Below are 21,760 nucleotides of genomic sequence, written 5' to 3' on the forward strand. Positions count from 1 at the left end.
TGTTGGCTGGGCTCCCTGCCTGTGCCATTAAACCCCTACAACTCATCCAGAACGCCGCAGCCCGTCTGGTGTTCAACCTTCCCAAGTTCTCTCACGTCACCCCGCTCCTCCGCTCTCTCCACTGGCTTCCAGTTGAAGCTCGCATCCGCTACAAGACCATGGTGCTTGCCTACGGAGCTGTGAGGGGAACGGCACCTCAGTACCTCCAGGCTCTGATCAGGCCCTACACCCAAACAAGGGCACTGCGTTCATCCACCTCTGGCCTGCTCGCCTCCCTACCACTGAGGAAGTACAGTTCCCGCTCAGCCCAGTCAAAACTGTTCGCTGCTCTGGCCCCCCAATGGTGGAACAAACTCCCTCACGACGCCAGGACAGTGGAGTCAATCACCACCTTCCGGAGACACCTGAAACCCCACCTCTTTAAGGAATACCTAGGATAGGATAAAGTAATCCTTCTCACCCCCCTAAAAGATTTAGATGCACTATTGTAAAGTGGCTGCTCCACTGGATGTCATAAGGTGAATGCACCAATTTGTAAGTCGCTCTGGATAATTCATGGATTTCACATGACTGGGCTCGGGCCCACCCACAGGAAAGCCAGGCCCAGCCAATCAGAATGAATTTTTTATTACAGACAGAAATACTCATCAGTTTCATCAGCTGTCTGGGTGGCTGGTCTCACGTGGTCTGCGGTTGTGAGGCCGGTTGGACGTACTGTCAAATTTACTAAAATCACATTGGAGGCGGCTTATGGTAGAGATATTACCATACATACTGTGGACATTTCTGCAATCAGCATGCCAATTTCAGTCTCCCTCAAAACTTGAGACATTTGTGGCATTGTGTTGTGTGACAAAACTTTATATTTTATAGTGGCCTATTATTGTCCCCAGCACAAGGTGCACCGGTGTAATGATCATTCTGTTTAATCAGCTTCTTGATATGCCACACCTGCCAGGTGGATGGATTCTCTTGGAGAAATGCTTACTAGCAGGGATGTAAACATATTTGTGAACAAAATTTGAGAGAAATACACCTTTTGTGCTTATGGAACATTTCTGGGATCTTTTATTTCAGCTTATGAAACATGGGACCAACCCTTCACATGTTATGTTTATATTTTTGTTCAGTTTACAGTATATTAGGATGCTTTTGCACTATTTTATTATTATATCACTATTTTGATTATTAGAATATGAAACAATTCCATTGTTGTTGTTTTTTAGCCCACTTTTAAATTGTAGTACAATCTCATCATTCATAGGTTACTGATGTACAGACAGAAGGGGAGGCCAGTCTAGGAAAGAGAATAGATCCATCCAGTGTCAACTCTATGCCAATGACGAGGATGTAATTCCATTGAATGAACGTGTCTTTCGTCATATTTCATTTTCATACTGCTTCATTAACCCATGATCTCATTCTCATGCAGAGCTTTTTTTTATTCTTCAGATAACCCTGGTTTATACTTTAAATTAATTCCAATAGAGACAGCCTGGTATCTAAGTCATTTAATCAAGGGGGCACGTTCACTGTGGGAAAAAAACGTCAAGCATACTGACCTTGAACATTCTGAATGTTTAACAGTGTATTTATGAATCAGTTTTCTTGAGGACAGCTGCTGGGCTTTGTGTGTGAGTGTGTGTGTTCTGAGAGTGGGTGTGACCGTGACACATAATTACCAGTCCATCTAGATTTCTATTGGCTGCTGCCCTTGTCAACCAGTAGGCTTAGGCTTCGGCTGTTTTCGAAGCAGATTAGGAAGCAGTCATCATCAGTCGTAGTCTCATCTGGCCGGCTCCATGGCAAAACAAGACCTCTTTATGTATTTGCATTTATTTTCTGTCGTTTTTCTGCAGCTTTCTTTGTCTTTTGATCAAGTGCCTGCTGTTGTGGAGAAAAGGTAGGCATGAAAGGAGGTATTTCAACTCTAGGCTGGAGTCAGGCAGGGGGATGGATGGATGTGCAGGGGGGGTGGGGGGAGAATGAGGTTCTTTCATAGTGTGATTGAGATCGTGGGAATGAGGAGAAACAGACCGTTTTAAAATGCACTTGTGAATCTGCAAAAGCATTATCTATTTTTATCTGTAACAATTGTGGTAGTGATTTCCCTCTTACCTTGTGTTCTGCACTGTACTGTACTATACTGTAGTGTGCACATCTGCAATTATAATGTTCTAGGAATTTGCCAGTGAAACACAAGAGAAAATCCATTGGTGTTGCTCTGAAGGCATCAGTTTACAGGGCAAATCCATATATGCACTACAAAAATAGGCAGGAATGAAAGCTGTTACATCAGGGATGAGATGGAGTCATATTCTGTATGCTCACATGCTATATATCGCAGAGCCATCCTTCCTCTGAGAATTACACTATTTGAGTACAGATCCATATATGCTAGATTGAGTATTTCTATTCTATTCAGCTCTTGCACTGCTGTCAATCTAGTAATCAAAATGTAAAAATAAATAATATAACAACAGACATTTTGTCATTTCTGTAACAGCTATTTTCACGAGTTTTACTGAATATATATATATATATATTAAATACAATATGTTAACTATGATGTTAACTACAGATTTGTTACTTCAGTTACTTCGTTTATTTGTTTGTAGTGTATCATTGGACAACAATTCATTGATTTTGGTTATTTTGATCGACAATGTCATTGCAGTTTGTTATTTCAGTAGCATGGATATAGTCTCCCATGAATTGCGTTTTATATAACTTTAATGAATACAGTAGGGACTGAAAGATGAGATGTCAGAATGCCAGGTAGATGACTCCAGTAGATGCCTGGTGCCTTGATGTCCTACCTTCTGACCCCTGCTTACTTTTTAATCATATTGTTTTGACATGTGGCATGTGGTCATGACCCTGACACTTACCTCAGCTACTGCATAGGCTACAATAGCCCCCTGTCAACATGTCCTGACATTTCCGGCAGTATTGTGAGAATGTACTGCCCCCCAAAAATTCCACATCATATTCTCAGTAATATTTCTATTCAGCTGCCTAGGCTACAACCTCCTGTGAACCTGTCCTTAATAGACAGCAGGGGCTTCTGATGCTTTCTGTAGGAGAGCAGTGTGATATTGTGATTAAATCAGGTGATGAATACACAGAATACAGTAAACAAAGTCAACTGATGATCCAAGAGGTGAGGATCATTCCAATTGCAACAATGAAGAAACGTCAACGAAACAATTTCAGCCTCATTTCACTTGTCACGGTGTCTTTTGTGCATTTAGGCCAAAACATGGACAATACTACTTAACATTTTAACATATGTGTCTTTAACTAAAAAAGACAAAGATTCGTTCCCCTCCTTGTTTACCAAAGTAATTATTTGCCGCCCTGTGTCCCAGCACCTGTAACACATATGTGCTTTGGGCTCATCTGTTAGTGAATATCTGACTTAATACATTTTAAAAAACGAATGTGTAATTGGCAACATATTGCCTCAAGGGCATTAGGCTATTTATCCCGTCTGCATTCGCGCCTGCACAGATGGGACTTTGTGGCAACATGTAGGGCAGTACGGGCTTTAGTCTTGGAGCAGATTTGATTTAGCTAGGCATGAGCGTGCTGAGCTGAGCACAGGGTGCAGTCTAAAAGCAGCGCGTCCACCGCAATATTCCCTCTTACCCTCAGAATACATGACATGACAGGCATTGTGAAGTGAAAGAGAGAGATGACCAACAGATCATATTGATTATATAATGGCTTGTCCATAACATGCTCAGGTGCAGCCAGTCAGTGATGGCAGCAGGGCAGAGAACAGAGTGGATTTGTAAGCTGCTGGTAGGGTGGGGTTGGGATAGACGGAGGAGAAGGGAGGAGGATTTTGCTATCCACTCTTGATCATCACAATTGGTTCAGTCGTTTGAATTAAAGCTCAATTTTTGCTTGGGTTAGAGGTTTTGGTGAGGACGTGTGGGTCTGTGTAGCAAATTCAGTTTGACACTTGTGTTCAGATAAATTATTACTCATTGTTTTGTCACTTTTTATTATGTAAGAATGGCATCTGCTGGCAAACAAGAACACAGAGCACTCACTCCTCGTCAACTCCCAAATGTCTTGTTACATCACTGAGCAAGCCCAACACAGATACACCCACAGATGGGATTTCAATAACAAATGTCAGAGAATTACACTTTTACACTGAGGTACACTGAATATGATCTATTCCTGTTATAGATAATAATACATTATTTATATGTAGTATATGACTGCCTGTAATAGTATTAAACAAATCACCACAAACAACGCAGTAACATAGTGCCTTATTACAGGGTCAAGCCAAATATTGCCCTCATGCTTTTAATAATAAACATATCAGATAAGGGATTATGATTCATGCAGAATATAAGCACAGTGTATGACTACAGATGCTCACCACCCACTGCTCAGATAGACCAGTAGTGCGCCAATGGAGAAATCTACTGGACACCTGAAGACGAAAGCTGTAGAAAAAGTGCTTTGCACATTAAATTACTGAAATTTGCATTGATATTAAAGTGCATAGACACATCAAATGTCTGCCATTCATGGTTAGGGTCAATTCCATTTTAATTCAGGAACCTAACTGAAATTCCAATGTACCTAATTGAGAAGCAATGAAGAAGAATGGAATTGGAATTTCAGTTTACTGCCTGAGGACCACAACCCTGCTGCCTGCCAGTCCTCGGTAGCCGCCTCAGATCTGGTGGGCAGTCTGCTAGCTACACTAAACCCCCTGAGCCCTAATAAGGATACCATGGTCTGGCTGCTAGCCCCCCTAAGTCCCAGTAAGGACACCATGGTCTGGGAGGATTAATCGAGCAGAACCTTAATCAGGTTTTAGCGTTTCCCCAAAGCTCATTTAATCTGGCATTATGGCAGTGATTAGATGCTTAAACAGTTAGTCACAGGATAATCTCTTGCACTGTTGAGGAAAACACAATAAGAGCAAACTAGGCCAAATACATTATTAGGGAAAGTGTTGTCTCTTTTTTAGTCACGTCCAAATTTCTAAAACACTATTATACATTTTGTTTTCCATGTAGAAGGTACCATCTCACAATGTCCGCTTGGCCAACCAATGGTTCCCGTGTTGTTGTTTTTTAAATACAGTACCACTCAAAAGTTTAGACACACCTATCAAAGGTTTTTCTTAATTTTTTACTATTTTCTATATTGTAGATTAATAATGAAGACATCACAACTATGATATAACACATGGAATCATGTAGTAACCAGAAAAACAAAACAAAATATATTTTATATTTGAGATTCTTCATAGTAGCCACCCTTTGCCTTGATGACAGCTTTGCACACTCTTAGCATTCTCTCAACCAGCTTCATGAGGTAGTCACCTGGAATGCCTTTCAATTAACAGGTGTGCCTTATTAAAAGTTAATTTGTGCAATTTGTGCAGCTGTGTTGTGACAAAGTAAGAGTGGTATATAGAAGATAGCCCTATTTGATAAAAGACCAAGTCCATATTATGGCAAGAACAGCTCAAATAAGCAGAGAAACGACAGTCCATCATTACTTTAAGACATGAAGGTCAGTCAATCCAGAACATTTCAAGAACTTTGAAAGTTTCTTCAAGTGCAGTCGCAAAAACCATCAAGCGCTATGATGAAACTGGTTCTCATGAGGACCTTCACAGGAAAAGAAGACCCAGAGTTGCTTCTGCTGCAGAAGATAAGTTTATTAGAATTACTAGCCTCATAAATTGCAGCCCAAATAAATGCTTCACAGAGTTCAAGTAACAGAAACACCTCAACATCAACTGTTCAGAGGAGACTGCATGAATCAGGCCTTCATGGTCGAATTGCTGCAAAGAAACCACTACTAAAGAATGCCAATAAGATGAAGAGACTTGTTTGGGCCAAGAAACATGAGAAATGGACATTAGACCGGTATCTGTCCTTTGGTCTGATGAATCCAAATTTGAGATTTTTGGTTCCAACAGCCGTGTCTTTGTGAGAAGCAGAGTAAGTGAATGGATGATCTTCGCATGTGTGGTTCTCACCGTGAAGCATGGAGGAGGAGGTGTGATGTGTGGGGGTGCTTTGCTGGTGACACTGTCAGTGATTTATTTAGTAGTCAAGGCACACGTAACCAGTACAGCTACCACAGCATTCTGATGGTTGGGATGAGTTGGACAACAGAGTGAAGGAAAAGCAGCCAACAAGTGCTCATCATATGTGGGAACTACTTCAAGATTGTTAGAAAAGCATTCCAGGTGAAGCTGGTTGAGAGAACGTCAAGAGTATGCAAAGCTGTCATCAAGGCAAAGGGTGGCTACTTTGAAGAAGGTAAAATATATGTTTTGATTTGTTTAACACTTTTTTTGGTTACTACATGATCCATATGTGTTATTTCATAGTTTTGATGTCTTCACTATTATTATACAATGTTAAAAAAAAGTAAAAATAACGAAAAGCCCTTGAATGAGTAGGTGTGTCCAAACTTTTAAAAACATTTTTTACCCCCCTTTTCTCCCCAAATTCATGGTATCAAATTTTTAGTAGTTACTGTCTTGTCTCATTGCTGCAACTCCCGTACGGACTCAGGAGAGGCGAAGGTCGAGAGACATGCGTCCTCCGAAACACAACCCAACCAAGCCACACTGCTTCTTAACACAGCGTGCATCCAACCTGGAAGCCAGCCGCACCAATGTGTCGGAGGAAACACCGTAGCGACCTGGTCAGCGTGCACTGTGCCCGCCCCGCCACATGAGTCGCTACTGCGCAATGAGACAAGGATATCCCTGACGGCCAAACCCTCCCTATCCTGGACGACGCTAGGCCAATTGTGCGCCGCCCCATGGGCCTCCCGGTCACGGCGTGTCCAAACCTTTGACTGGTACTGTATATATACACAGTGCAAGAAAAGTATGTGAACCCTTTGGAAATATCTGGATTTCTGCATAAATTGGTCATACAATTTTATCTGATCTTCATCTAGGTCAAAACAATAGACAAACAGTCTGCTTAAACTAATAACACACAAACAATTATACATTTTCATGTCTTTATTGAACACACCATGTAAACATTTACAGTCCAGGGTGAGAAAAGTATGTCTTTTGGGTCGTTGTCCTGTTGAATCACCCAAATTATGTTGAGCTTCAATTGGCGGACAGATAGCCTAACATTCTCCTGCAAAATGTCTTGATAAACTTGGGAATTCATTTTCCCGTCGATGATAGCAAGCTGTCCAGGCCCTGAGGCAGCAAAGCAGCCCCAAACCATGATGCTCCCTCCACCATACTTTACAGTTGGGATGAGGTTTTGACGTTGGTGTGCTGTACCTTTTCTTCTCCACACATCATGTTGTGTGTTCCTTCTAAACAACTCAACTGTAGTTTAATCTGTCCACAGAATATTTTGGAAAATCCAGGTGCACCTTTGCAAACTTCAAAGATGCAGCATTGGTTTTTTTGGACAGCAGTGGCTTCTTCCTTGGTGTCCTCCCATGAACACCATTCTTGTTTAGTGTTTTACGTATCGTAGACTCGTCAACAGAGATGTTAGCATGTTCCAGAGATTTCTGTGAGTCTTTAGCTGACACTCTAGGATTCTTCTTAACCTCAGTGAGCATTCTGCGCTGTGCTCTTGCAGTCATCTTTGCAGGACGGCCACTCCTATGGAGAGTAGCAACAGTGCTGAACTTTCTCCATTTATAGACAATTTGTCTTACTGTGGACTGATGAACAGCAAGGCTTTTAGAAATACTTATGTAACCCTTTCCAGCTTTATGCAAGTCAACAATCCTTAATCTTAGGTCTTCTGAGAACTCTTTTGTTCAAGGCATGGTTCACATCAGGCAATGCTTCTTGTGAATAGCAAACTCAAATTTTGTGAGTGTTTTTATAGAGCAAGGCAGCTCTAATCAACATCTCCAATCTCGTCTCATTGATTGGACTCCAGGTTTGAGTTTGAGTTTATTTTTTATTTTTACAGGGACAGTGCACATTAATCAACGTTTCAGCGTTAGCCGACTCCTGACTCCAGTTAGCTTTTTGAGAAGTCATTAGCCAAGGGGTTCACATACTTTTCCCAACCGACACAACCGACAAGAAAAATACAATAATTTGTGTGTTATTAGTTTAAGCACACTTTTTTTTGTCTATTGTTGTGACTTTTGATTTGATCACCAATTTAAACAGAAATCCAGGTGATTCCAAAGGGTTCACATACCCTTTCTTGCCACTGTATGTAATAAACTGTATCAAACCTGATGCTGGAAATGGATTTGATTGTATATAGTATATGCTTGATATTCATCCTACCATTATCCCTATATCTCCTGTCCTAGTAATCATATAAGAGAGATTTACGTTGATGTCCTGTAGCCAGTACCTTACAGCCTACCATCTGAAATAATTATTTATTGTCTTATATTTACAGTTTAGGGGGACCCACATCCCAAGATATCAGGGTTCAAAACAGTAGGTTATTTTCCCTTATTGTCAATTGATTATGTGAACTTTTTAATTCTATTCTATCTACTAAATTCACTGTTAACACCTCACTTCACGTTGCTCGTGTACCTGTGTAGTAGTAACACTGCAATAACTCCCGTAGCAACGCTGTATTAACGTTGCTAATACAGCAGTCATCTTCTTTTTTAAATGAATTGTATTTCTCTCTCTCTCCTTGTATACAGATGGATTGGCTTCCCAGAGCCACAGTGCTGCTTCCGATGGGGACAGTTCTTTGCTTGTGGTGGAGCACCCTCTCAGAAGAGTGCTGCAGGTACTATGTCCCAATTATCTTTCCTCACTCTCGAAGTGTGCACTTGTTCACTTCACTTCACTGACCCTGAAAGGAAATGACTGGTAGAAGAAATATGGTGGAAACTCCCACTAGCCCATGCCTCCATCAATCCAATGCTTTCATATTTACGGAAAGCATAGTGAACGAGTGCACACTTCAGCGGAATGGAGAAATACACTGAGTGTACAAAACATTAAGAACACCTGCTCTTTCCATGACACAGACTGACCAAGTGAATCCAGGTGGAAGCTATGATCCCTTATTGTCACTTGTTAAATCCACTTCAATCAGTGTAGATGAAGAGAAGGAGACAGGTTAAATCGTTATTTTTTCAGCATTGAGACAATTTAGACATGGATTGTGTATATTGTACCATTCAGATTGTGAATGGAGATTTGCTACATAATATTTGGAAGGTGTTCCGAATGTTTGGTATACTCAGTGTAGACTACTGTGTGTGTGACTACACCAGACAGAGGTTTTTAGTTATCGAAAAGGACCTTGTACATTGAGAATAGGTTTTATTCCCAGCCATTTGATATTAATCCCAGACAGAAGGCATAATCTCAGTGAGGTAAACCATTAGATGTATTGTCATCAAGGAAATGAATAAACAGATTAGATTATTCCTAACAACAGCACCCTTACACAATGTCTTATTGGTCAATGAACGCCCGCTGCAGCGCCCACAATGAGATGAAAAGCAATCTGTAATAGTACTTCAGATTACTGTTGGTTGTCAATCAATGAGCCACCATTTTATCTATTTCTCTCTCCCCTTCTCCTTCTCTTCTTTTCCCTCTCTCCCTCTTTCAACCCATCCTGTTTCATCCTCTCTTTCCCGCCATCAGCTTTATGGGTGGCAGCTGGACTCCCCACACAGAACCAAAAGGAGGCTACTGCAGACATCGAGCACTCTTCCTTACTCTCCTCTGAGCGTGGTTTACAATGGAAAAACATGTATCCTGTTTAGGGCCAGGAAGATTGCTATAAGGTTCAGGAACAGCACTTCAGTGGATCTCACGGAGAAGGCATTCGGCCCCGACGCACCGGTTGACACCAAAGGCTCTATGTGCAGCAAAGATAAAGCTACGTAAGTCTGCTTAGCGGCTGTAGATATTCCTGCTGCAGTTCAAGGTACATGACTCTTCCTCGCTCTCCTGACATTTTGAAGGATGATGTAATGACAGTGCTTATTGAATTTGTTTTTCCCCACCAGGCTTGTTCTACGATTTGGAGATGTGGAGGACTTGAGAGGACTTGCCATAAGGTTTAATTCTTCATTCATTTTTACAGCCAATTTTAGGCTTGAAAGACCAGTATAAAAATGATAGATTGGCCCAGGGTTTTCCTGGCAGGTCACATGTTGGTCTGAAGTATATCGTGTGTGTTACAGTTTGGTTGTGATACTTGATATTTATATATTCTGTGTACTGTGTACACTAACTGTGTCTCTCTTGACAAGAGCATCTGCTAAATGACTCAAATGTAAATGTATAATCAATGTATGAACTCTTCCGACAGGCTACAGATGTCCAACACATTCTATGAGTCGGCAGGGCAGAACTGGTTTACTCTGGACAGCGTACACATCCACTACAACTGGACCCACGAGGCTACGTTCAATGCCAGCGACGTGTACGCTCCTAGTACCTACTCCTACCACTGTCAACACGTCAGCAGTCTGCAGAAGTACGACACGCTCCTTGTACCAAGCTCTATCACAGACAACTCCGCAAACTGGCACATCACATTCACAGACTTCCAGGTTGGCATGCATTGTTTTTGCAGGAAGGCAACATTTTATGGCAGGAGGGGAGTGATGTTTTGGTAGAGGAGCACGTTCTAATGGTTCTGTCGGAACCTCTGTAGCTTCTCCTGTTGAAATGTAATGGATAACTTGTACTGTTTGTTAAAACCATGATTTATGAAAAGTGCTGTAAAATAATAATGAATGATTGGTAAACAGGACTCCAACTTGTGTGTGGCTTTACTTAACTCTCCATAATACAGGACAGTTTCTAGTCATACCGCCATACCGCCATTGTTATACCATTACACTACATTGTTAATGTATTGTATTTAATTGTGTTTGTGTATGAACCCAGAAATATTCATGTTTATTTTTTTAAAGAGTTACTTAATATAGAAATCCACAAGAATAGTTTCGATGTAATAACCTTTATGTGTTATGTATGTAATCTTTGCCTTGTTTACTTTACTTGAACATCTCACCTTTTTATTTATCTTTGCCTGACAGTTACAATCATTCAACGTGCTGTCCAACAAGTTTGCCTCAGCCAGCGACTGCGCTACGTTCTTCACTCCGGCAATCCTCATGGGTCTGATCACCTCCCTCATCCTCCTCCTGGTCCTGGCCTACGCTCTGCACATGGTGGTGCACCTCAAACACATCGACACCTACGAAGAGCACAAGACTACTGTCTACTTCCCTCGCAGCTCAGAGACTGCAGAATGCACCGATGCCACCGGCTCCACCGCCACTGAGAAAAACAGCTTGTAGGACTCTGTTTCCCAGGATCCACCTCAGTCTCCACCACTAGGAGTATAGACCGTTTCTGTAGTTGTCAGAGAGTGACTGTGCAGGGGCTCCGACTGAGACCCCTGATGCCTGGCAGACCGACTGATTGATTGACTCAACTCTAGATATAAAGCAACATCCCATACTGAAGGACATGGTCATGTTGCCTGGACTTGATATGGTCGTCCACTCTGGCATTGCTGGACTCAGGCAGTGGTTGTCCAAGCCCGGTAGATCCAATACTTCTCGGCTCAGCATCATCTGGTGGATTTGTAAACAACTTTGGAGGACACTAATCCTGAGACATTAACCACTTATCTGGCATTGCAAGTGAAAAATAAACTAATAATGATGTACTCTTGAATGAAATTCAAACTGATAAAAGCACAAAAAACGATTAATTTTTAGTTCCTTGTCAGTACTATAAATTCTGGTATATTGGATAAAGAAGTTTCATTTGAATATCCATACCCTAAACGGTACATACCGTAAAGGGTATGCAGTATATACTATTATGTAATTAACTAATCTTTGTTGGATACACAATTGGTGAGCTTTTGTGAAAATAATACTGTATGTGAATTCTGGTTTTGTAAATTTTATTTGGTGTTTTTAATTTCTCAATAGTTTTCCAGTTAAAACATTATATTGTCATTGAACTATTTAAAAACAGTTCAAATTGCCAGAATCACATCAACAATTTGTACAACTTGTACAACAGATTGTACAACAGTACGCTACTCTGATGGGCAAAATTGTAAACATTTTCTAGGAACCTATTGTTATGTATGTTTCATTTATCTGTAGGCTGTGTTTGGACAAAATAAACCCAAGTTGGCTCAAAGGTGTCCATTGCAATCTATCAAAATGGAAGAGGAGTGTGGAAGTTTAATGGTCATTTTTAAATCAATATCAAATCATTTCTGGGTAAAAATCAGGAACTTGTAATAGATTTCTAGAAACATTTGCAAAAATACCTTTTTGGCTATCAACTATTTCTCAAGCAAGAATTTTGTTAGGGCTATCTGGGAGTGGTCTAAGTGGCGAGAGAAAAAAATGTAAACTAGCTGTTATTGGCAGAGAGGTTTGGAACTCTCTTTGTTATTGGTCTATTGACCAATTTACAGCATGGTGATGTCACCATGGAAAGACTAAACTCTCGCCCATGTAAACCTTCTGATTAGAAGGTCCTGTGTAGATTGTAATTTCAACCAGCAACTACAAGGAAATAACACTTACCATGTTAGTTTCATCAGCTGTAGTACAATATGATATAAAACATAGGAAAAAACTATTTTAACTGCACTGGGTCTTTTACAGTGAATTACATGCAGGGGCCATGTATCGCGAGATCTTGGCCAACAACCTCCTTGAAGATGGGTCGTGGCTGGGTCTTCCAGCATGACAACGACCCGAAACACACAGCCAGGGCAACTTAGGAGTGGCTCCATAAGAAGCATCTCAAGGTTCTGGAGTGGCCTAGCCAGTCTCCAGACCTGAACCCAATAGAAAATATTTGGAGGGAGCTGAAAGTCCGTACTGCCCAGCGACAGCCCTGAACCCTGAAGGATCTGGAGAAGGTACAGTGCCTTGCGAAAGTATTCGGCCCCCTTGAACTTTGCGACCTTTTGCCACATTTCAGTCTTCAAACATAAAGATATAAAACTGTATTTTTTTGTGAAGAATCAACAACAAGTGGGACACAATCATGAAGTGGAACGACATTTATTGGATATTTCAAACTTTTTTAACAAATCAAAAACTGAAACATTGGGCGTGCAAAATTATTCAGCCCCCTTAAGTTAATACTTTGTAGCGCCACCTTTTGCTGCGATTACAGCTATAAGTCGCTTGGGGTATGTCTCTATCAGTTTTGCACATCGAGAGACTGAATTTTTTTCCCATTCCTCCTTGCAAAACAGCTCGAGCTCAGTGAGGTTGGATGGAGAGCATTTGTGAACAGCAGTTTTCAGTTCTTTCCACAGATTCTCGATTGGATTCAGGTCTGGACTTTGACTTGGCCATTCTAACACCTGGATATGTTTATTTTTGACCCATTCCATTGTAGATTTTGCTTTATGTTTTGGATCATTGTCTTGTTGGAAGACAAATCTCCGTCCCAGTCTCAGGTCTTTTGCAGACTCCATCAGGTTTTCTTCCAGAATGGTCCTGTATTTGGCTCCATCCATCTTCCCATCAATTTTAACCATCTTCCCTGTCCCTGCTGAAGAAAAGCAGGCCCAAACCATGATGCTGCCACCACCATGTTTGATAGTGGGGATGGTGTGTTCAGAGTGATGAGCTGTGTTGCTTTTACTCCAAACATAACGTTTTGCATTGTTGCCAAAAAGTTCAATTTTGGTTTCATCTGACCAGAGCACCTTCTTCCACATGTTTGGTGTGTCTCCCAGGTGGCTTGTGGCAAACTTTAAATGACACATTTTATGGATATCTTTAAGAAATGGCTTTCTTCTTGCCACTCTTCCATAAAGGCCAGATTTGTGCAATATACGACTGATTGTTGTCCTATGGACAGAGTCTCCCACCTCAGCTGTAGATCTCTGCAGTTCATCCAGAGTGATCATGGGCCTCTTGGCTGCATCTCTGATCAGTCTTCTCCTTGTATGAGCTGAAAGTTTAGAGGGACGGCCAGGTCTTGGTAGATTTGCAGTGGTCTGATACTCCTTCCATTTCAATATTATCGCTTGCACAGTGCTCCTTGGGATGTTTAAAGCTTGGGAAATATTTTTGTATCCAAATCCGGCTTTAAACTTCTTCACAACAGTATCTCGGACCTGCCTGGTGTGTTCCTTGTTCTTCATGATGCTCTCTGCGCTTTTAACGGACCTCTGAGACTATCACAGTGCAGGTGCATTTATACAGAGACTTGATTACACACAGGTGGATTGTATTTATCATCATTATTCATTTAGGTCAACATTGGATCATTCAGAGATCCTCACTGAACTTCTGGAGAGAGTTTGCTGCACTGAAAGTAAAGGGGCTGAATAATTTTGCACACCCAATGTTTCAGTTTTTGATTTGTTAAAAAAGTTAGAAATATCCAATAAATGTCGTTCCACTTCATGATTGTGTCCCACTTGTTGTGGATTCTTCACAAAAAAATACAGTTTTATATCTTTATGTTTGAAGCCTGAAATGTGGCAAGAGGTCGCAAAGTTCAAGGGGGCCGAATACTTTCGCAAGGCACTGTATGTATGGAGGAGTGGGCCAAAATCCCTGCTGCAGTGTGTGCAAACCTGGTCAAGAACTACAGGAAATGTATGATCTCTGTAATTGCAAACAAAGGATTCTGTACCAAATATTAAGTTCTGCTTTTCTGATGTATCAAATACTTATGTCATGCAATAAAATGCAAATTAATTACTTAAAAATCATACAATGTGATTTTCTGGAGTTTTGTTTTAGATTCCGTCTCTCACAGTTGAAGTGTACCTATGATAAAAAATTACAGACCTCTACACGCTTTGTAAGTAGGAAAACCTGCAAAATCGTCAGTGTATCAAATACTTGTTCTCCCCACTGTATATATAGATAGATACAGTATATTTACCAAAGAAATATATATGGGTGATTGGAAATGATGCAGACAATTACATTGATGAAAGCCACAATCTAGCTGCAATAAAGATGATCTACCCGCTAATATTTAAAAAAAAAAATAATAATACATGGAGTAACAGAAATGAATGTAACCAAATGACGGGGGATTTACGGTACATTTACTAGGCCTACTGGTTACATACACAATGGGCAATTGATAAAAAATAAACGATTAAAGGGCAAACAAACAGGGCTCCGGGCAGCCGAGCGGAAATGGAGGAAAACTCGCCTCCCTGCGGACCTGGCATCCTTTCACTCCCTCCTCTCTACATTTTCCTCTTCTGTCTCTGCTGCTAAAGCCACTTTCTACCACTCTAAAGTCCAAGCATCTGCCTCTAACCCTAGGAAGCTCTTTGCCACCTTCTCCTCCCTCCTGAATCCTCCTCCCCCTCCCCCCCCTCCTTCCTCTCTGCAGATGACTTCGTCAACCATTTTGAAAAGAAGGTCGACGACATCCGATCCTCGTTTGCTAAGTCAAACGACACCGCTGGTTCTGCTCACACTGCCCTACCCTGTGCTCTGACCTCTTTCTCCCCTCTCTCCAGATGAAATCTCGCGTCTTGTGACGGCCGGCCGCCCAACAACCTGCCCACTTGACCCTATTCCCTCCTCTCTTCTCCAGACCATTTCCGGAGACCTTCTCCCTTACCTCACCTCGCTCATCAACTCATCCCTGACCGCTGGCTACGTCCCTTCTGTCTTCAAGAGAGCGAGAGTTGCACCCCTTCTGAAAAAACCTACACTCGATCCCTCCGATGTCAACAACTACAGACCAGTATCCCTTCTTTCTTTTCTCTCCAAAACTCTTGAACGTGCCGTCCTTGGCCAGCTCTCCCGCTATCTCTCTCAGAATGACCTTTTGATCCAAATCAGTCAGGTTTCAAGACTAGTCATTCAACTGAGACTGCTCTTCTCTGTATCACGGAGGCCCTCCGCACTGCTAAAGCTAACTCTCTCTCCTCTGCTCTCATCCTTCTAGACCTATCGGCTGCCTTCGATACTGTGAACCATCAGATCCTCCTCTCCACCCTCTCCGAGTTGGGCATCTCCGGCGCGGCCCACGCTTGGATTGCGTCCTACCTGACAGGTCGCTCCTACCAGGTGGCGTGGCGAGAATCTGTCTCCTCACCACGCGCTCTCACCACTGGCGTCCCCCAGGGCTCTGTTCTAGGCCCTCTCCTATTCTCGCTATACACCAAGTCACTTGGCTCTGTCATAACCTCACATGGTCTCTCCTATCATTGCTATGCAGACGACACACAATTAATCTTCTCCTTTCCCCCTTCTGATGACCAGGTGGCGAATCGCATCTCTGCATGTCTGGCAGACATATCAGTGTGGATGACGGATCACCACCTCAAGCTGAACCTCGGCAAGACGGAGCTGCTCTTCCTCCCGGGGAAGGACTGCCCGTTCCATGATCTCGCCATCACGGTTGACAACTCCATTGTGTCCTCCTCCCAGAGCGCTAAGAACCTTGGCGTGATCCTGGACAACACCCTGTCGTTCTCAACTAACATCAAGGCGGTGGCCCGTTCTTGTAGGTTCATGCTCTACAACATCCGCAGAGTACGACCCTGCCTCACACAGGAAGCAGCGCAGGTCCTAATCCAGGCACTTGTCATCTCCCGTCTGGATTACTGCAACTTGCTGTTGGCTGGGCTCCCTGCCTGTGCCATTAAACCCCTACAACTCATCCAGAACGCCGCAGCCCGTCTGGTGTTCAACCTTCCCAAGTTCTCTCACGTCACCCCGCTCCTCCGCTCTCTCCACTGGCTTCCAGTTGAAGCTCGCATCCGCTACAAGACCATGGTGCTTGCCTACGGAGCTGTGAGGGGAACGGCACCTCAGTACCTCCAGGCTCTGATCAGGCCCTACACCCAAACAAGGGCACTGCGTTCATCCACCTCTGGCCTGCTCGCCTCCCTACCACTGAGGAAGTACAGTTCCCGCGCAGCCCAGTCAAAACTGTTCGCTGCTCTGGCCCCCCAATGGTGGAACAAACTCCCTCACGACGCCAGGACAGCGGAGTCAATCACCACCTTCCGGAGACACCTGAAACCCCACCTCTTTCAGGAATACCTAGGATAGGATAAAGTAATCCTTCTCACCCCCCCTTAAAAGATTTAGATGCACTATTGTAAAGTGGCTGTTCCACTGGATGTCTTAAGGTGAACGCACCAATTTGTAAGTCGCTCTGGATAAGAGCGTCTGCTAAATGACTTAAATGTAAATGTAAATGTAAACAATTCACAGAATGAAACAATGAATGTGCAAGAATTGGCGGGAGACAGCTGAGCACATTCTGGAGAGCTGAGTGCATGCATTCTGAGACACTCCATATCTTCGCCACACACCTATCCCCTTCTTCTTGTTGCCACATTTTAAATTACACTCAAAACACATTATCTTCACACATATTTTAGATGCTTTTCACTGACAAGACCCTTGTGTCCTGATTCAACAGACTGGTGAGTTATGTAAAGTTTCTCCCATTTCTCTCAATCTCATTCTTCCTGTCGCTCACTCAAACTCACACACGTGTAGATTCAGAGAAGAGTAAGATATTTGCCAATTACACCCATTTCTAACAATGTTCGTTGCAGCAGTGATATGACAGACATCACTTTTGAAAAATATAATATTTTATTGTCACTAACCTTTTCACTCGTGAGTTCCAAATATCTCTATCGGTCATCCCAGCGTGAGTAAAAACATGATTTTTGGTTTTGTTTTGTTATGCGAGTGAGGTCAGAATGCCCTCGCTATTCCAAAATGTGATTGTTACGCAACAGGACAGTTAGTCTCTGGGAAAATATTGGAAGCGGATGTTCTGTTTGAATCGGATGACGTGTGTCGAGTGGAGATGAGAGTGAGAAGAACAGGATTACAGTGGCGAATGCAAAAGGAAATAAGAGCAGTAAAGTGGTAGTGGAATCTTGTAGGAAAACGGTAGGAACAAGGGTTTTGGATTGATGTTACCTGGGAGATCCGTTTGAAGTCTTTATTAAAATTGTAGATGCGTTGGATGAGGTGGTGTCGATGAAGGGGGAAAAAACGATAAGTTGGCTGATTCCGTTTTGTTGTGTTTCTATGGAACAGAAGGAGCATGCTTTGCTTCTCAAGAAGATGTCGATTTGGAATGTCCCTTGTGTAGATCTTCGAAACTGGGCGCCTATCAAGGGTGTTATCTCTGGGGTGGTGCTCGAAGTAAATGCAAAGGATACACGCGAAGAATTGGATCAAGTGGTTGGTGCACAACGACTGACCCGCATGGTAGAGTGCGGAAGCCCAGTCCATCCATTCTATAGTTTTTTGATGAACACTCTCTCCCTTCTCATGTCTATCTGGGTTATATGAGATTCCCTGTGAGGGCCTTCGTGTCCAAACCCACGCAGTGTGAGAAATGTCAATTATTTGGTTGTGTGTCCTGTTAGGGTGAAGGAGGCGGAGGTGGCAAGAATAAGGGCTGTCCAGAATGTCTCCTACCCGGAGGCATTGAGAAGAGTGGAAGAAAGACTTGAAGTTGAAGAAGTAATGGTCGTAGTAGAGACACAATATGATGTTCCTTGTCAACAGGGGGATCCTGACATGTTGCATGTTAAGAAGGTGGACTTTGTAGTGTTTATTACTTTGGTTATCGACTTCACAGTGCAAACAGAGAGGAAATCTGAGAAAATAGGCATCATTGTGAGTGCGGCTGAGCGTTCTTTTGGGACTCAGGAACTTTTCTGCAGAGGCATTACAAGGAATCCTGTCGATGAATGCTCTGTCCTCACAGGCACCTGACCCTGTGTAGGGATGTGATTTGAATGTGACTGAAGGAGTGGAATGGTTGTTTGATTTATTTGTGTATTTTGTATTATCTTGGGCCCTCCCGCCCCACAATGGAATATATTATTTTGGTTGTATTTCAATACCCTGTACAGTAGGTGGCGGCAATACACCAAAAGGACAGGACAGTTAACCTGCTCTGCCCTCAAACCAAGACACACATTGCCTGCTAATTATTTATAGGCTATATTTCAACTTGTCAATTTGAAATTATTTTTTAATTAAGCAATGTTATTTTCTAACAACACTGAATTGAGTTGTGTTCCGCCTCATTAATTCACATAGAAGTAGCCCATTTTACTGTTGTGGACAATTTATATTTGAGGCTTTACTGAACCGGAAAAACTTCTCTTCAATGAGAGCCCAAGCACCTTCCCAGTATTCCTCCAGATCAAGTACGCAGACATTTGCGCCATCTAGCACAAGATTTCTCCACTAGCACATTTTCTGGCTGGCACTCGTATTGCCTTTATTGTTGTCTTCCTTACAAATAATAACGTTGGGCGTGTTTGTGTTCCAATAAAAGTAAGTGCCTTATTTTCTGCACATGGTTTTGTCATTTTTAGTATACCGTAAGTATGTATGGGCATAATGTATTTACTGTTTTGCAAGTTGCTCTTTTTTTAAACATTTAAGACATAATGGCCACCAACTTCTTCAGACAGAGGCGGGAGACTCCGGCAGCGCCGGACAGGCGGGAGCACCTGTAGGGATGAGACGGAGAGACAACCTGGTGGGGGGGGCTGCCACCGGAGGGCTGGTGCGTGGAGGTGGTCCGGGATAGACCGGACCGTGCAGGCGCACTGGAGCTCTTGAGCACCGAGCCTGTCCAACCGTACCTGGTTGAATGCTCCCGGTCGCCCTGCCAGTGCGGCGAGGTGGAATAGCCCGCACTGGGTTATGCAGGCGAACCGGGGACACCGTGCGCAAGGCTGGTGCCATGTAAGCCGGCCGAAGGAGACGCACTGGAGACCAGATGCGTAGAGCCGGCTTCATGGCACTTGGCTCGATGCTCACTCTAGCCCGGCCGATTCGCGGAGCTGGTATGTACCGCACCGGGCTATGCACCCTCACTGGGGACACCGTGCGCTCCACCGCATAACACGGTGCCTGCCCGGTCTCTCTCACCCTCCGGTAAGCACAGGAAGTTGGCGCAGGTCTCCTACCTGGCTTCGCCATACTTCCTGTGTGCCACCCCCCAATACATTTTTGGGGCTGCCTCTCGGGCTTCCTTGCCAGCCGTGTTCCCTCATATCGCCGGCTCCTCTCTCCGGCTGCCTCTGCTCTCCTAGCAGCCTCCACCTGTTCCCATGGAAGGCGATCCTTTCCCGCCAGGATCTCCTCCCATGTGTAGCAACCCTTGCCGTCCAATACATCATCCCATGTCCATTCCTTCTTGCGCTGCTCCTGCTTCAGCTGCCTGTCACACCACTTGGTCCTGTTGTGGTGGGTGATTTTGTCATGGTTTCTTCTGTTGAAAGAGAGGCGGACCAAAACGCAGCGTGGTTATTTTGATACATCTTTAATAAAGATGAAAATAGAACAATATACAAAAACAAGAAACGTGAAAAACCGAAAACAGCCCTATCTGGTGTAACAAACACAAAGACAGGAACAATCACCCACAAAACCCAACACAAAACAGGCTACCTAAATATGGCTCCCAATCAGAGACAATGACTAACACCTGCCTCTGATTGAGAACCATATCAGGCCCAAACACAGAAACAGACAAACAAGACATCCAACATAGAATGCCCACTCAGATCACACCCTGACCAAACAAAACATAGAACATACAAAGCAAAACTATGGTCAGGGTGTGACAATTTGCCAATTATTCATTTCAAAATTCTTCAAGCTCTGTCAAATCAGTTGTTGATCATTGCTAATCAACCATTTTCAGATCTTACCATATATTCTCAAGTAGATTTAAGTCAAAACTGTAATTCAGCCACTCAGGAACATTCACTTGTCAAGCAACACTTGGTAAGCAGTCTAGATTTGTCCTTTTGTTTAAGGTTATTGTTCTGCTGAAAGATGAATTAATCTCCCAGGTTCTTGTGGAGTGCGCACTGAACCAGGTTTTCCTCTAGGATTTTGCCTGTGCTTAACTCCATTATGTTTATTTGTTTTATCCTGAAAAACTCCCCAGTCCTTAACGATTCCAAGCATACACATAACATGATGCAGCCACCACTCTGCTTGAAAATATGGAGAGTAGTACTCAGTAATGTGTTGTATTGGATTTGCCCCAAACATAACACTTTGTATTCAGGACAAAAAGTGAATTGCTTTCACACATTTTTTTGTAGTATTACTTTAGTGCAAACAGAATGCATGTTTTGGAATATGTTTATTCTGTACAGGCTTTCTTCTTTTCACTCTGTCAATTATGTTAGTATTGTGGAGTAAATATGTTGTTGATCCATCCTCAGTTTTCTCCTATCACAGCCGTTAAACTCCTTAACTGTTTTAATGTCACCATTGGTCTTATGGTGAAATCCATGAGCGGTTTCCTTCCTCTCTGGCAACTGAGTTAGCAAGGACACCTGTATCGTTGTAGTGACTGGGTGCATTGATACACCATCCAAAGTGTAATTAATAACTTCATCATGCTTAAAGGGATATTCAATGTTATGTCAATCTGGGTTTGAAATTCACTGCTCAACTGAGGGACCTTACAGATAATTGTATGTGCAGAATACAGAGATGAGGTAGTCATCCATTCAAATGATTTACTTTTGAACTTATTTTGGCTTGCTATAACAAAGGAGTTGAATACTTATTGACTCAAGACATTTCAGCTTTTCATTTTTTATGAATTTACAAAGATTTCAAAAAACATAATTGCACTTGTTGGCCGATGACCAAAAATCTCAATGTAAATCCATTTTAAATTCAGGCTATGACAGCAAAAATGTGGAAAAAGTCAAGGTGTGTGAATATTTTCTGAAGGCACTGTATAATAGCCAACCCCTCG

The 21,760-nt window shown here is 42.7% G+C and overlaps 1 protein-coding gene across 1 annotated transcript; it reads left to right on the forward strand.

The window, feature by feature from the left end:
- Positions 1-560: 560 nt before the first annotated feature.
- LOC115135611 (V-type proton ATPase subunit S1-like protein) lies at positions 561-12,163 on the forward strand. The gene is made up of 7 exons (XM_029670505.2): positions 561-1,903; positions 8,409-8,449; positions 8,668-8,756; positions 9,629-9,870; positions 9,997-10,047; positions 10,302-10,545; positions 11,038-12,163. Exons 1-7 carry the CDS (start codon positions 1,803-1,805, stop codon positions 11,299-11,301), a joined length of 1,032 nt encoding a protein of 343 aa, XP_029526365.1. The 5' UTR covers positions 561-1,802; the 3' UTR covers positions 11,302-12,163.
- The last annotated feature ends 9,597 nt before the right edge of the window (positions 12,164-21,760 follow it).

The sequence above is a fragment of the Oncorhynchus nerka genome, linkage group LG2 (genome assembly GCF_034236695.1).
Source record: "Oncorhynchus nerka isolate Pitt River linkage group LG2, Oner_Uvic_2.0, whole genome shotgun sequence".
Classification (NCBI taxonomy): Eukaryota; Metazoa; Chordata; class Actinopteri; order Salmoniformes; family Salmonidae; genus Oncorhynchus; species Oncorhynchus nerka.